This window comes from Capra hircus, chromosome 19 (genome assembly GCF_001704415.2).
Source record: "Capra hircus breed San Clemente chromosome 19, ASM170441v1, whole genome shotgun sequence".
In the NCBI taxonomy this organism is placed as follows: Eukaryota; Metazoa; Chordata; class Mammalia; order Artiodactyla; family Bovidae; genus Capra; species Capra hircus.
In genome coordinates this window covers 34,515,099-34,530,459 of record NC_030826.1, presented here as the reverse complement: position 1 = coordinate 34,530,459, position 15,361 = coordinate 34,515,099, and the positions used below count along the sequence as shown (strand labels likewise).

Here is a 15,361-nt window from a genome sequence, read left to right as displayed (position 1 = left end):
GTTTAACAAGTCCTACAGGTAACCTTGATGCACACTGAAGTCTGAGAAGTCCTGGATGTGGCAAAGAGGACCCACAAATAAAATCACACTCATTTCAGTACTGCTAAGAGACATCCCACCCTTCTTTCTTCCTCTCAAGAGTGAAAATGACTGAAAGAGACATGGTTACAGGGATAACCTTGAATATATTTTCCCTTTCTCTTTAAAAGCTAGTCATGTATAAAACCCGGCAGTTACATAAGACACACCTTACAACAAACAGCCACAGAAGTGAGTGGAGATGCCACATTCAATCATCTGTTTTCTCATTTTTTTAAAAAAAATTATTATTTACTTTTGGTTGTGCTGGGTCTTTGTTGCTGCAGGAGGGCTTTCTACACTTGCGGCGAGGTGGGGCTACCCTTTGTCTTAGTGCTCGGGCTTCTCGTTGCAGAACATGGGCTCTAGAGCACAGGTGCAGTAGTTGCGGTCCATGGGCTTAACTGTTGGGCGGCCTGTGAGATCTTCCTGGACCAGGGGTGGAACCTGTGTTGCCTGCACTGGCAGGCAGATTCCCATCCACTGTGCCACCAGCGAAGCTCTGTTTTTCATTCTTTGAAAACACACTTACTTTGTCTCTAATATGTGTCCAACCCTGTGCCAGATCCAGGGACGGGGCTGCATGTATTTGTGATCTAAACAGAAAGTTCTTGCTAACATGAAGTTCTGGTTGAAGAGTAAGACACTAAGCAAGCAAATAAAATATTTTCAGAGAGTTAGCACATGTTATGAAGAAAATAAAACACAGTGATGGGGTAGAAGAAGGTCAGGAAATGCTTCCAAGTTCAGATGGGTGAGAAAGAGCTGGGGGACTTCCCTGGTGGTCTAGCAGGTAAGAATTTGCCTTGCAATGCAGGGGGCACTGGTTTGATCCCTGGTTGGGGAACTAAGGTCCCACATGACCCGGAGCAACTAAAACTGAGCATGGCAACTACTAAGCCGGAAGCTCCGGAGCTGGTATGCCACAACGAAAGATCCCACAAGATGCAACTAAGATTCCAGGGTGCCACAACTAAGACCCAAGGCAGTCACACAAGTACAATAAATAAAGAGATCTTGGGCAGAGTTTCAGAGAGAGGAATAAATGTATGCCAAAGTCTTAAGACCCAGATAAGTTTGGTGTTTCTGGAATAGAGAAAATGCTAGTGTGACTAGAATGTTAATGAGAAGGATCCTGATGTGTCTTGTCTATATAGCTTGTCTATAACAGTAGTCAGAGAAGGCGATGGCACCCCACTCCAGTATTCTTGCCTGGAAAATCCCATGGACTGAGGAGCCTGGTAGGCTGCAGTCCGTGTGGTCGTGAAGAGTCAGATACCACTGAGCGACTTCCCTTTCACTTTTCACTTACATGCATTGGAGAAGGAAATGGCAACCCACTCCAGTGTTCTTGTCTGGAGAATCCCAAGGACAGGGGAGCCTGGTGGGCTGCCGTCTATGCAGTCACAGAGTCGGACACGACTGAAGTGACTTAGCAGCAGCAGCAGCAGCATAACAATAGTAACTGTCTCTTTTCCAACCAGAGTGACAATAAAAGATTTTAAATCCCTCCTCCCAAAACCCACTTATAACAGGGTACATGACAATATTCATTTATGGATTCATTTGAAAGTCGCCAGTTTTATTAAGGCTTTGTGATAGCTGCAAGGCGGGTGTCTGTTCTGGCAGCTCTCTCCAGCTAGTCACTGTAAAGCAGGGGGCGCATCACCCTCTTCTGGTTCCCTCCCTTAAATTCTGCCTGTGTCTTGGCTTATTTGCTTCCTGTCCATCTCCCCTTCTAAGATGTAAGTTCCAAGATGGCAGGACCTCGTCCATATGCTCCACTGAGAGATGCTCTAGGGGCTCAGTAAACGTCTCTGCGACACAGGCCTGCTCTATCCTCGCTGTGGCAGTTGGAGGAGGGAGCCCAGGCCCAGAGTCCCAGGAGAAGGTGCCAGTGGAGATACGGGGACTGCGGACGCCCCGGGGACAGCCCAGCGCCCCGGACTATCCTCCAGGCCACGCCCCTCAGGCCCGCCTCGGTCGGCGCGGGTCCCTTTAAGGGCGGCGAAACCGCAGCCTCGCTCTGGGGCCGGAGCTTGCGCGCTCTTGCCCCCCGCGCCCCGCGCCCCCCGCCCGTACCCCGCGCGCCCCAGGCGCCGCGCGCGCTCTGTGCGCTCCCCGCACCCCACGCGCCCGGCGCCAGGCCCCGGGCCCGCAGTGTCTTCTCCCGCCGTCATGGCCCCGGTGCCCGCGGCGAGCGCCCGCCTGAGGCCATGATCCGGCTGCGCGGCTGGTGCTCGCGGACGCCCCGCGGCGCGGCGGGGCCGGTAGGGCGGCGCTGGGCGTCGGGTGGGCCTGCCGGCCGCGCCCTGCGAGTGCTGGTGGACATGGACGGCGTGCTGGCCGACTTCGAGGGCGGCTTCCTCAGGAAGTTCCGCGCGCGCTTCCCCGACCAGCCCTTCATCGCGCTGGAGGACCGGCGCGGCTTCTGGGTGTCGGAGCAGTATGGCCGTCTGCAACCCGGCCTGAGCGTGAGCATCCCCGCCCCGGGCGCGCGTGGCCCTGGGGCTTGCCTCCCGTAGCACCGAGTCCTGGGGGGCCACGCTGTTGGCTGTCATCGAGGGCTTCTCAAAATTCAGGAGTGCATAAAGCGTAATATACCCAACTCTCCATCTTCAACTGACCTTAATTTTGGATGTACTTGGCCTCAAGTCACATTACTGTTTTCTCCTCCTCGTGGATTTGATGAGCATCTTTAGCATCCATTCTTTTCACCCTTTTACAGCAAAGCGTGGCTCCCAGTAGAATTAGGCCCAGAGAGATTGTGAGCCTTTCTGGACATCACAGCACACAGGGAGTCAGTGTCACGGTGGGTTTGGATCTACTCCTTGGCTTATCCACTGGCCCTGCCGGCCCCTCTGAGCACCTGGGCTCTGACAGGCCGCCTCCCGCAGTGCTCTACTCTCAAAGTCCATAGTGTATGGAGAGGGGACACCAGGCTCGCTCCCAGACAGATGGCTTGGCTTGTACGTTTAAACTGCTTCGTGAAAGGAGCCAGATTTTGCCCTGGACCAACCTAGAGGCCCAGTGTTTTCTACTGTCCCTCAGCTGGCCTTCTGAGGTGGCTGCCAGGAGAGCTGATAGGATTTGAGAGCCTGTTCTGTAACCCAGCTAGCCTGCATCCCCTCCTCTCTGAGGCAGGCTTGATTTTCTCCCTTGTGAAAGGGGCAGCCAGGATCCAACAGTCCGTCTGCGTCCTAAGGTCATCCGGTCCTGTCCTCTGTCCTCCCCCAACAAGTGCCAGCTCTGTGACTCACGAACGGCATCTTGACAGAATTCTGGTTTGTGGAGGGGCCAGTGTTCCAAAGGAAATCAAGTGCCCCTTCTGTTCACAAACACCAAGCCTGGGGTGCTGACTCCTCCCAGTCCTGATACCCAGTTAAAAACGCCCTAGTAACTTTGCAGGCTCTGACGTCCTCCTGCGCCCTGTGTGTGTTCATTCACAGAGGGCGCTCAGCAGCGCAGTCTCAGTACCTCTTTCCTCCCAGTACTGCGTTACCATGCGGAAGGGAAGCCCACCCCAAGCTCTCAGGCGAGTGGCTCTGCCAGTCCCTTGTGCCCATGTGCAGACTCTGGCTCTGAGGGGATGATTTGCTGGTTTCCAAGGCCTGGGAGCAGAGCTCCAGAGGCACCAAGGAGGGCTGTTGCAAGAGCTTGCTGTGCATTTCAGCCCCTGGGAACCTTGCAGGCAATGGGGCTTTGATAGAGGCACATGTGACCTTATCTCCAGCACTGCTGACAGCAGGACCTCCCTGGGTCTCCTGTGGCACAACTGGTCCAGTGTCTGCCTGAGAAGCACCCAGTCAGGCACCCAGCTTATGCACGGAGGCATCCATGGTTTACAAAACATGGGTCTGTCTGTATTTCCTTTGATCTTCACATACCGAGGGGTAAGCAGGGCAGAGGAAGGCATAGCTCATTGTAACTGACTTGGAATCTTACACTGTTCGACAGTTGAACTGATCTCAGAGAGAAGAAATGCCTTGACCAGGGTTTCAGGGCAGGTTGGGGGTAGGAAGGGAAGCTGGGCGTTGGTCAGAGGTGAAGTGGTTAGCCCAGGTCACACCGCCAGGGCCAGCACTTCTGACTCCTCCTCCAGCCTGCTTTCCACCAGTCACAGAGAGTGGCTTTGAAAACAGCCTGTGAAGCCTAGCTGCTTCATTTGTATCCTGGGGATGGCAGTTCTTGCCCCTTGAGGGATGTGAGAGTCAGACATAGTGTATGTTAGCAGTAAGCACTGGTTTGCTTAAATCCATTGAGTTAACCTCCAACCTGTGTGACCTCCATGTGCTCATTGTGGGGGAAGCACTTGTTCTGGGACGGGGGGGCTTCTGACCTGAGGGGGATCTGTTTCTCGCTTCTCAGAGGCTGGGGTTTCTCACTTTCCCCTTGGCCTGGCCCTGGAAGGACGTGGCATACTGCAGACTTGAATGTGGCCAGCAGCATAAAGTGGGCACTCCTCGCCAGGTGGTTGGAAGCTACCATTGTGCTGTGTGACATTAAGTCGGTCTTGTCCCTATTCTGAGCCTTGGTTTTCTCACATGTGGAATGAGGGTCTGCATTTGGGACTTTTAAACTTAAAAACAGCAGAATACTTAAAAAAAAACAAAACTGTTTATTGGCATCCCAACACATAGCACAGATAAGGAGCTGCTTTGGTGGTGTTGAGCAGCCATGCCCACCTTCTGCCCATGCTCTTATTCCACGGGGCTCGGAAGGGCCTGAGCTCCTCCAGCTACTGAACATGAGTGAGGGCTTCAGCATCAAGGCAGGACCTCGCCCACCCTTGCAGCCTCCAAGGTGCTCTGGCCCTTAGAATCAGGCAAGGGCATGGTTCCTGAAGCCCAGCCTTCCCGCCCTCTGACTCCCACAGGGCCTCCAGCAAAGCCAGCTTCTGAACCCTGTAGCTGACTCCTGCTGGATCCTTGTGGAAGCTGGGCCCCTTCTGGAGAGGGGCTGGAGTACACGCCCACTCCACCAACCCGCCTTCAGGAAGACTACCCTCAGGTGTGCGCTTAGGGTGCTGAGGACCCCGGGTGTCACCTGCTTTTTCCCCCCTCTTCTCAGGAGAAGGCCATCAGCATCTGGGAGTCTGAGAACTTCTTCTTTGACCTCGAACCTCTCCCTGGGGCTGTGGAAGCCGTGAAACAGATGGCCAACCTGGAGAGGTAAGTCTGTCCCGGCCCAGGGTCCACGCCCCGTCCTGTGTGCCCTCTGCCTGTCTTCCTCCTGCTTGCCCTGCACCCTGCATGGGCTGACTTGGTAAATCCTCCAGGGCCTCTCTGCAGGCTAAGATGCTTCCATCTAGTAACTTGGGAGAATGTGGAATCTAGTTTGACATGCTTTGCTGGGTGTCCTGGGTTCATTTATTCAACAAATCCCTGAGAACCCTCTGTTAGACTTGTTCCCTGCAACCCTGGAGCTTATAGTCCAGCTGGGGAGCAGGTGGTGAACAGGACATCACTCAGGAAGACTGTGATAACACAGGGCCACATGTGTGAAGGGGTGCAATGGGGACCTGGGAGAGATGGGGAGGAGGTGGCAGCAGGAGGAGGGGGAGACATCTGCCTGACCCTGTGAGCTGAAGCCCCCCTGCACCTGGAACCAGTGCCCACCGCAATCCAGTAACACAGTGCTCCTCCTCTGAGAGCTTAAAAAACAGTCGTCTTACTGAGATGTAATTCATGCAGCCCACACCCAGGTGGTTTTCAGTGGAGTCACAGAGGTGTTCACCCATCACCATCATCAGCTTCACAGCCTATCCGCTCCCCATCCCCTGCAGAGAAACCCTGGACCATCCGCAGTCACTGCCCTCCCCCCACCACCCATGGCAACCGCAGTAGGCCTCCTGTCCCTGGATTTGCCTCTTCTGGACATTTCATACGCATTTCTTATGGTATCTGGCCTTCTGTGGCCGCTTCTTTCACTCAGCACGTTTCCGGTTTATCTGTGTCCCAGAGTGAATCAGCATTTCATCTCCTTTCATTGCCAAGTGACTGTCAGTCTTGTGGCCCACCGTGTTCTGTCCATCTGCTCATTAACTGGTAGACCTTGGGGTGTTTCTTCTTTTTAAATACGGAGACTAACACTGCTGTGAACATTCACCCACAGGTCTTTGTGGTCACTTGTTTTTGTTTCTCTTAGGTGTGTACCCAGGAGTGGAACTGCCAGGTCATGGGCTGTATCCAAACTGTTTTCAGCTGCACGTTTTACGTTCCCAGTAGTAACATTGGAGGGATCCAGCTCCTCCTCCCAGCCCTGGCTGTAGTCTTTTATTATTTTTTTTACTATTTATTTTATTTGTTACTTATTTGGCTACACCAGGTCTTAGTTGCAGCATGTGGGGATCTAGTTCCCTGACCAGGGATCGAACCTTAGGCCCTCTGCATTGGGAGGGTGGAGTCTTACCAGCTGGACCACCGGGGAAGTCTCTTTTTAAAAATATATATTTATTTTATTTAGCTGTGGTCTTTTTTATTCCAGCCGTCCTGGTGGGTATGATGTGGTGTCTCACTGGGGTTTTAATCTGCATTTCTCTGAAGACAAATGCTATGCAGCTTCTTTTGGTGTGCATATCAGCTGTCTGTCCTTTTAGGATAAATGTTTATTCAGATCCTTGGCTAACTTTTTTTCCATTGGGTTATTTGTCATTTTTGTTATTGTTAATTCTTAAGAGCTCTTTATTTATTCTGGGTAACAAGTCCCGTGTGAGATATATGACTTGCAAATACAGTTTCTTATTCTATGATTGTTGTTTTACTTTCTTGCTGGTGTCCTTTGGAACCCAAAGTTTTTATTTTAATGTAGTTAAATTTATCTGTTATATTCTTTTGCTGTTTGTGTTTTTGGTGCCATCTTTAAGGATCCTTTGCCTAGCCCAAGGTCACAAAGATTTGCTCCTGTGTTTTCTTCTAAGAGTGGTATAGGTTTAGCTCTTTTGTTCAGTTTGTTTGATTCATTTTGAGTTAATTTTTTTCATGTGGTGTGAGGTTCTACTTCCTTCTTTTTCGTGTGGGAAATCCAGTTGTCCCAGAGCCATTTGTTGAAAAGACCCTTCTTTTCCTCCATGGAATGGTCTTGGCTTCCTTGTCAAAAGTCAATTGCCCATAAATGTTAGGATTTCTTTCTAGGCTTGCATAACTTTTATTGGTCACAGTTTTGCTTGAATTTAGTAGTCACAATGACAAATCAAATATTTGGTGTGATTTGGCCTTGGTTGTGCCATGTAACCGGAGAAGGCAATGGCACCCCACTCCAGTATTCTTGCCTGGAAAATCCATGGACCGAGGAGCCTGGTAGGCTGCAGTCCTTGGGGTCGTGAAGAGTCAGACACGACTGAGCGACTTCCCTTTCACTTTTCACTTTCATGCATTGGAGAAGGAAATGGCAGCCCACTCCGGTGTCCTTGCCTGGAGAATCCCAGGGACTGGGGAGCCTGGTGGGCTGCTGTCTATGGGGTCACACAGAGTTGGACATGACTGAAGCGACTTAGCAGCAGCAGTGCCATGTAACTGGCCTTCCCAGGTGGTGTTGGTGGTAAAGAACACACCTGCCAGTTCAGGAGGCATAAGAGGCATGGATTCAACCCCTGAGTTGAGAAGATTCCCTGGAGGAGGGCACAGCATCCCACTCCAGTATTATTCCCTGGAGAATCCCAGAGACAGAGGAACCTGGCAGGCTACAGTCCATAGGGTCACACAGAGTCAGACATGACTGAAGTGACTCAGCATGTATGCACATACCATGTAACTGCCTTTGAACTTCATCAGCCTTCAAGGTTCTAATGTGATAAATAGACATCAGGCCCTCTGAGCAGTATATTCTATTCTAGTCTATGATTTGAACTTGATTTACAGTGGAGTGGTGTGATACAACTTCTTCCACCTGTAGCAAAAGCCCAGAGAGGCAGAGAACGTGTAAAAAGCTTTTGCACCAAAGCCTTTTTTTTTTTTTTCCAGGTGTTTTGGGTCTTGGTTGTATCGTGCGGGATCTCTGGTCGCAGTACATGGACTCTAGTTGTGGGGTGCAGACTTGGTTGCTCTGCAGCATGTGGGATCTTCTTTCCCCAATCAGGGATCAAACGTGTCCCCTGCATTGCATGGCAGATTCTTAAGCACTGGACCCCCAGAGGAGTCCCATATAAAGCTTTTATTTTATTTTATTTTTTTCCATATAAAGCTTTTAAAAGCTCTGTTCTTGTCTAGACCACACTCACCAGCTGTAGTCTGGGGAGCTGGGTTGCATGATGGTTAAGGCTCAGTGTGAACCAGAGTGAGCCCACTTCTCCAGAATCAGACCCATAGCACGTTTCTAAACTCTCTGTGACTCGGTCTCTTCACCTGTAAAATGCACACAGTGTAAGCGTTAGCTGCCACTGTTATTACTCGGCAGGATTTAATAGGTGAGCAGCAAGAAGAGTGTCCTTTGGCCAAAGCAGCATGGGGAACGTCCATGAGAGGTTTCTTTTCGTGGTGGGGTGGGTTCCCAGAACTTGTTAGTTTGCAGACATGTTTGAGGATTCTTTAGGGGGCGGCAGAGGAGGCATGTGGGTTCTGGAGCTTTTTCTCAGGTGCTTTATTTTGCAGACATTCCAGCCTGCGACATGCATTGGCCCTTTACTTCCACTCTGGATCTTAGCTGGGTAGACAATTCTGATGATCAGTCTGTCCCCAAAGCTTGCACGGAGAGAGGGGTCGAGTCATAACCAAGTGGATAGCCTTGTGTCTAATGCTTTGTGTTGGAGGTTGCCCAGGAGGGGCTCGTTCAGGTACAGATGCTTCTCCAAGAAGGCGACATCTGACCCCAGACCTGCAGGGTCGAAGTGAATAGTGAAGTGCAGAGTGGGCAGGGGTACAGGCCCCGGGAGAGCAAGGGTTATGCTGATTTGGTAACAAAGGAGTCCAAGGTTTCAGCGAGTGTGGAGCAGGAAGGATATGGGGCACGTGGTTGAAGAGAGAAGGGTGTCATCTCACTTAGGTTTTAAAACCATGGGCTCGGGCGCTGAGTTTGGCATTTCTCCAAAGAAGAGCTCCAGATGGCAGCTAAGCATGTGAAGTTTGCCTCCGCGTTATTCTCCTTAGGGAAATGAGTCACAATCACAGTGGGAAGCCCACGGAGCGACCATGACAAGAAAGACGAGTATAGACAAGGATGGAGGGAGCTTGAAGTCCTTGTCACGGATGGTGGGATCGAAACAGATGCAGCTGCTGCCTCAGCAGCCATGTCCCCTGGGCATGGAGCCTGCTGTAACCCAGCAGTCGCACCGAGAGAAATCGAGGTGCAGATCCACCGGGCCCTGAGCACTGGTGTCCCCAGCAGCTTGATGCCTGGGGGAAGCAGCTGCGCCCTCCATCCTGGCAGCATGTACATCACTGCGACGTCACCGGGTGAGAAAGAGGCCTGAAGTTCCAGTGCCCTTGAAAACACGACCCCAAAGGACAAGACTGCATGCTGTGGGGTTCCGTTAACATGAAATGTCCGGGACAGGCAACTCCACGGAGACACAGCAGGAGAGATCCAGGGCCACAGTCTGAGGCCTCTCGGGACCGCTTTGCAGAGAGAAGGAGCTGGGACACAGTGTCCCACGGGTGCGACCCCGAGGGGCAGGGGACCCACTGGCACTGTTGGTGGGTGCTGGGTCTGGGGTTGTGGGAGGCGCTGGTGCAGCACAAACCTCAGGGGTCCCTGAGGGCCCAGGAGGACCAGCCCTTGACCCAGACTCTGGCTTGCAGGTTTCTTGGCTCCGCATCGAGCAGGGCGCCGATGTCCCTGATAACTGGTTCTGTCCTGTAAAGCCTCCCTGGCTGGATGCTGCTCACCTTCCCCAGTAGTTCCTATCATGTCTGGGTGGTGGCTCCTCACCTCTGCGTGGCTGGCTGCCTGTGGGCTGCCGTGTGGTTTGCAGGCTCCGGGCTGGTGTCCCACGTGGTGGCCGGGGCCATGGCAGGGGGGTGGGGCAGGTGCGGGCCCAGGCAGGGGGGTTGTGGGCACATAGCCTCACCAGCCCGTTCTCTCCCCAGCACTGACGTCTTCATTTGCACGAGCCCCATCAAGATGTACAAGTACTGTCCCTTCGAGAAGGTGAGACACCTGCTGTGGGGCCTCTGCTCACCTTGCTTGCATCCTGGGGAAGGGCTAGGGGTCTGGGCCGGGGCCTCCTCCCAAACATTAAAAGAAAGAAGGAAGGAAATTCTGTCAACTATAGATGTTTCTCTGACTTTTCTTGATTTTTTAAAAATCTCTTTGATTAGCCATTACTTTAGCAATAAAAAAGTAAATACATTTGTCATTCAGGAAACAGTTACCAGGCCCCTGCTGCAACACCGGGCATCTGGGGCTTAAAAATGCCTCTCTCTGCTCTTGGGAGCTGAGGACAGCGCGGCAGGAAAAGAGACAGGTGTCCCAGGCTCTGTGGGCCAGCAGGGAGGAAGCCCAGAAGCCCAGGCTGGCTCCCTGGGGAAGGGAGGAACTGGGAGGACCAGTTGTGAGTGGTGGGACAGCTGAGCAAAGGCCAAGAGACCTGGGGGAGGCGCAGGGGCAGAAGCGGGAGGGGGAGGGAGAGGCTGAAAGGCAGGGCCTTTACAGAACCAGTGGTTTGGGCTTCAAGCAACAGGCACCCCAAGGCCTCTGAAGGGTTTTTAAGCAAAGCCAGGCCTGGAGTGTCCGAGTCCTGGATGGTCCAGATGTCAGCTTGTTCTCACAGACCCAGCTTGGCAAGGAGACAGCCTTACGAAGCGGTTTTGTGAACCTAACAGCACCCAGTTATTCTGGGATGTTAGTGTTACTTTGTGACCGTGGAGGGGCTTTAAGAGAAGTGGGTCATTTGTGCGGGTTCCCCATCTGCTGGGGAAGGTCAGTCGGAGCAGGGTGTTGGGGGAGCCCCCAGACACGCCTGTATCCCTGGCTCTGGCACCACACACCCACTCCCGCTGTGGGTCCAGTTCCCATGTGGCCTCCAGACCAAAACTCAGGTAGGCCTGGAAGGCAGGCCAGTCAGGGTTTCTGGAAGGGATGACACACCTAAGGGTTGCATCCGGTTTCCTTGAGCTGGAGCCTTGCAGGGTGCATGGGGGACCTGAGCTGGGTTGGGGTGTTTAGTCAGAGCTGCGGTACTGCCGCTTCGTAGTTGTGGACCGGGATGGCCCTGTGGTCCCCTGCACGTGGGCAGTCTCCCTGGCAGTGCCCTGGCCTCATGGCCCCCTCCCCTTGGCAGTCTCCCTGGCAGTGCCCTGGCCTCATGGCCCCCTCCCCTTGGCAGTCTCCCTGGCAGTACCCTGGCCTCATGGCCCCCCTCCCCTTGGCCCGCTCTCGTTCCAGTATGCCTGGGTGGAGAAGCACTTTGGCCCTGACTTCCTGGAGCAGATGGTGCTGACCAGAGACAAGACCGTGGTCTCCGCCGACCTCCTCATAGATGACCGGGTGGACATCACAGGCAAGTGGCCTGAAGTGGGGGGGGGGTCATGGGGGCCCCAACCTGAGTGCCCGTCCCCCAGCCCCACAGTCACCAGATTTGTGTGAGGCGTCCTGTCCAGCCCTGAACCTTGAGCTGAGGCTCCTCCCTTGCAGGGAGACAAGCTTCTTCCCCACATGTACCCCCAGGGAGTCAGGGAGAGTGGTCTGACCCAGGGGTAATGCACTGGGGCAGCCTTGATTGAGTCACCATACACCTTGAAGCCTTTGCCTTCCTGTCAAATGAGGGCCAGACTCTGGCTGCCAAACATTTCTTTTTAGCAACAGAATCCTTTCTTTTTTCCTGAAAAGTAATTTGGGCTGAATCTAATATGTAAACCAGGAAAGCAGAACCTAATTTCTGTTGTTGAAGGTGGTTTGGGAGCTGTATTTTTCCCTTTTGCTTATGGGTGTCCCCTTCCCCTCAAAATAAACAAACCTTGAATTTGCTTAACAAGGTGAGGAGAAATGATTGGTTCACCAAACTGAAAAGCTAGGGTGGGAGGGCTTCAGTTCAGTTCAGTTTAATCCAGTAGCTCAGTAGTGTCCAGCTCTTTGTGACCCCATGGCTTCTCTGTCCATCACCAACTCCCAGAGCTTGCTCAAACTCGTGTCCATCAAGTCAGCAATGCCATCCAACCACTTCACCCTCTATAGTCCCTGTCTCCTCCTGCCCTCAATCTTCCCAGCATCAGGGTCTTTTCCAATGAGTCAGTTCTTCACATCAGGTAACCAGTGTATTGGAGTTTCAGCTTCAGCATCAGTCCTTCCAATAAACACTTGGGACGGATTTCCTTTAGGATTGACTGGTTGGATCTCCTTGCAGTCCAAGGGACTCTCAAGAGTCTTCTCCAACACCGCAGTTCAAAAGCATCAATTCTTTGGTGCTCAACTTTCTTTATGGTTCAACTCTCATGTCCATACATGACTCCTGGAAAAACCATAGCTTTGACTAGGCTGACCTTTGTTGGTAAAGTAACGTCTCTGCTTTTTAATATGTGTCTAGGTTTGTCATAGCTTTTCTTCAAGGAGCAAGCATCTTTTAATTTCATGGCCTTAGCCACCATCTACAGTGATTTTGGAACCCAAGAAAATAGTCTGTCACTGTTTCCATTGTTTCCCCATCCATTTGCCATTAAGTGATGGGACCAGATGCCATGATCTTTGTTTTCTGAATGTTGAGTTTTAAGCCAGCTTTTTCACTCTCCTCTTTCACTTTTATCAAGAGACTCTTTGGTTCCTCTTCGATTTCTGCCATAATGGTGCTATCATCTGCATATCTGATGTTATTGATATTTCTCCCAGCAATCTTGATTCCAACTTATGCTTCATCCAGCCTGGCATTTCACATGAGGTACTCTGCATATAAGTTAAATAAGCAGGGTGACAATATATAGCCTTGACATACTCCTTTCTCAATTTGGAACCAGTCCGTTGTTCCACGTCCAGTTCTAACTGTTGGTTCTTGACCTGCATACAGATTTCTCAGGAGGCAGGTAAGACAATCTGGTATTCTCATCTCTTTAAGAATTTTCCACAGTTTGTTGTGATCCACACAGTCAAATGCTTTAGCGTAGTCAATGAAGCGCAGAAGTAGATGTTTTTCTGGAATTTTCTTGCTTTTTCTGTGATCAAAGGGATGTTGGGAATTTGATCTCTGGTTCCTTGCCTTTTCTAAATCCAACTTGAACATCTGGAAGTTCACAGTTCCACATACTGTTGAAGCCTGGCTTGGAGAATATTGAGCATTGTTTTGCTAATGTGTGAGATGAATGCAGTTGTGTGGTAGTTTGAACATTCTTTGGGATTGGAATGAAAACGGACTTTTTCCAGTCCTGTGACCATTGCTGAGTTTTCCAAATTTGCTGGCATATTGAGTGAAGCACTTTCACAGCATCATCTTTTAGGATTTGAAATGGCTTAGCTGGAATTTCATCACCTCCACTAGCTTTGTCTGTAGTGATGCTTCCTAAGGCCCACTTGACTTCGCATTCCAGGATGTCTGGCTCTAGGTGAGTGATCACACCATCGTGGTTATCTGGGTCATTAAGATCATTTTTATATAGTTCTTCTGTGTATTCTTGCCACCTCTTCTTAGTATCTTCTGCTTCTGTCCTTTATTTTGCCCATCTTTGCATGAAATGTTTCCGTGGTATCTCACATTTTTTTGAAGAAATCTCTAGTCTTTCCCATTCTATTGTTTTCCTCTATTTCTTGGCATTGATCACTTAGGAAGACTTTCTTATCTCTCCCTGCTATTCTTTGAAACTCTGCATTCAGATGGATATATCTTTCCTTTTCTCCTTTACCTTTTGCTTCTCTTCTTTTCTCAGCTATTTGTAAGGCCTCCTCAGACAACCATTTTGCCTTTTTACATTTCTTCTTCTTGGGAGGGCTTCAGGTGTGCCTGAATCTAGGAGCTCAGACAACATCCATCGGATTCGGTTTCTTTATCTCCTGGTTCTGCCTGCATGCTCTGGCAGATGCTGCCCTGCTGGTGGTCGTCAGCAGTTCCGGGGTTAAATCCTATTCTCTCGGAACCTCAGTGGGAAAATCTGAAACATTCCTTCCTTGATTACTTTTTGAACTGGCTGGGGAAACATCCTCATCTCTACCCCCATCAGCATCCAGAAAGTGGAATCCACACGAGGGACTTGAAGCTTGAGGGACTTGCAGGGCCCACGGTCAACAGCTGGTGACAAAGCTGGCCTGGGCACGGGGGCAGGATGGCTGGGCATGGGGGCAGGTCAGGCGGACATCTCGAGGGTCAGCTTCCAATGAGCACCTGTGATGGGGTCCAGAGCTGTAAGGAGGTCCTCATCCAGTGGGCTGGTGTGACCCACCTGTGGCTCCTGCCATAGGCCTGAGGTGCTACTCTCTCCCCCAGGAGCCGAGCCGAATCCCAGCTGGGAGCATGTCCTGTTCACAGCCTGTCACAACCGCCACACGCAGCTGCAGCCCCCCAGCCGCAGGCTGCACTCGTGGGCAGATGACTGGAGGGCAATTCTGGACAGCAAGCGGACCCACTGAGCTGGGCTGAGCCCCGGCCCTGTACGTGCCTGGCCGGGCCCTCCACGGACCTCAGTGCAGGGCGGGCCCAGGGGCCTGGACAGGACACCAGGCACCCAGGCCGACCTCAGGCCTCTGGTCTGGGAGGAGCTGGGGCATTGTTCGGTGGGGCAGTCCTCCCCTCCCTCAGGGAAGCCCCCTCCCTGCCGGCAGCTACCTGGTCTGAGGACGATGCAGGAGCAGATGGTCGAGCAGCCCCTCTGAACCTCAGCCCCTGCTGCCTGCCTGACACCCAGTGGGGTCTCCCCCAGGGACCCGCCTGGATCCAGCAACATGGTGCGAGTTCCAGGTCATGCTGGCTCTGTGCAGGGGACCTCACAGCCCGGCCTCTGACCGGCTGGAGGGCTCGGCCCCCACTCCAACCTGGGGGTTTGCAGGCTGGGGTGTTCGCTGGAGGCGTGAACAATAAATGCTGTTCTTAGTCCCCACCCCAAGGTCCTCTGCGTCTGGTCCCTGGGTGTCCAGCTGAGAGCTAAGAGGTGAGAGGCGGGTGGGAGGCACAGCTTGGCAGGTTTGCCTCGCCATGGGCTGCATGGGGTCAGGGATGACAGGCCCTGACCTGGTGGAGGTAGCCATGCTGGCAGCTGCGATGTCCCCGAGTGGGAAGCAGCCCCCTAAGCAGCCACCCCTGCCTGTGCTTTCTCATCCACTTCTGCTGTCTTCCCCACAGCTGCCCTCCAGGAACCCCCTGCTTGCCCCTCAGGCTCTGGGCCTAAGTTGGCCAGGAGGAAGGATAGGAAAACAGCAGGTGGGTCCCAACCAG

General features: G+C 52.3%; 1 protein-coding gene across 1 annotated transcript; it reads left to right on the top strand.

Annotated features, from left to right (window-relative positions):
• On the top strand, positions 2,155-15,028 carry NT5M (5',3'-nucleotidase, mitochondrial). Its single transcript, XM_018064802.1, has 5 exons — positions 2,155-2,552; positions 5,149-5,249; positions 10,101-10,161; positions 11,398-11,512; positions 14,417-15,028. Exons 1-5 carry the CDS (start codon positions 2,295-2,297, stop codon positions 14,557-14,559), a joined length of 678 nt encoding a protein of 225 aa, XP_017920291.1. The 5' UTR covers positions 2,155-2,294; the 3' UTR covers positions 14,560-15,028.

Coding starts and splice junctions, on each gene's coding strand:
- NT5M (XM_018064802.1), top strand. CDS start 2,295: ATGATCCGGCTGCGCGGCTGGTGCTCGCGGACGCCCCGCGGCGCGGCG. Junction 5,250..10,100: donor CAGATGGCCAACCTGGAGAG/GTAAGTCTGTCC, acceptor TTCTCTCCCCAG/CACTGACGTCTTCATTTGCA. Junction 11,513..14,416: donor TGACCGGGTGGACATCACAG/GCAAGTGGCCTG, acceptor TCTCTCCCCCAG/GAGCCGAGCCGAATCCCAGC.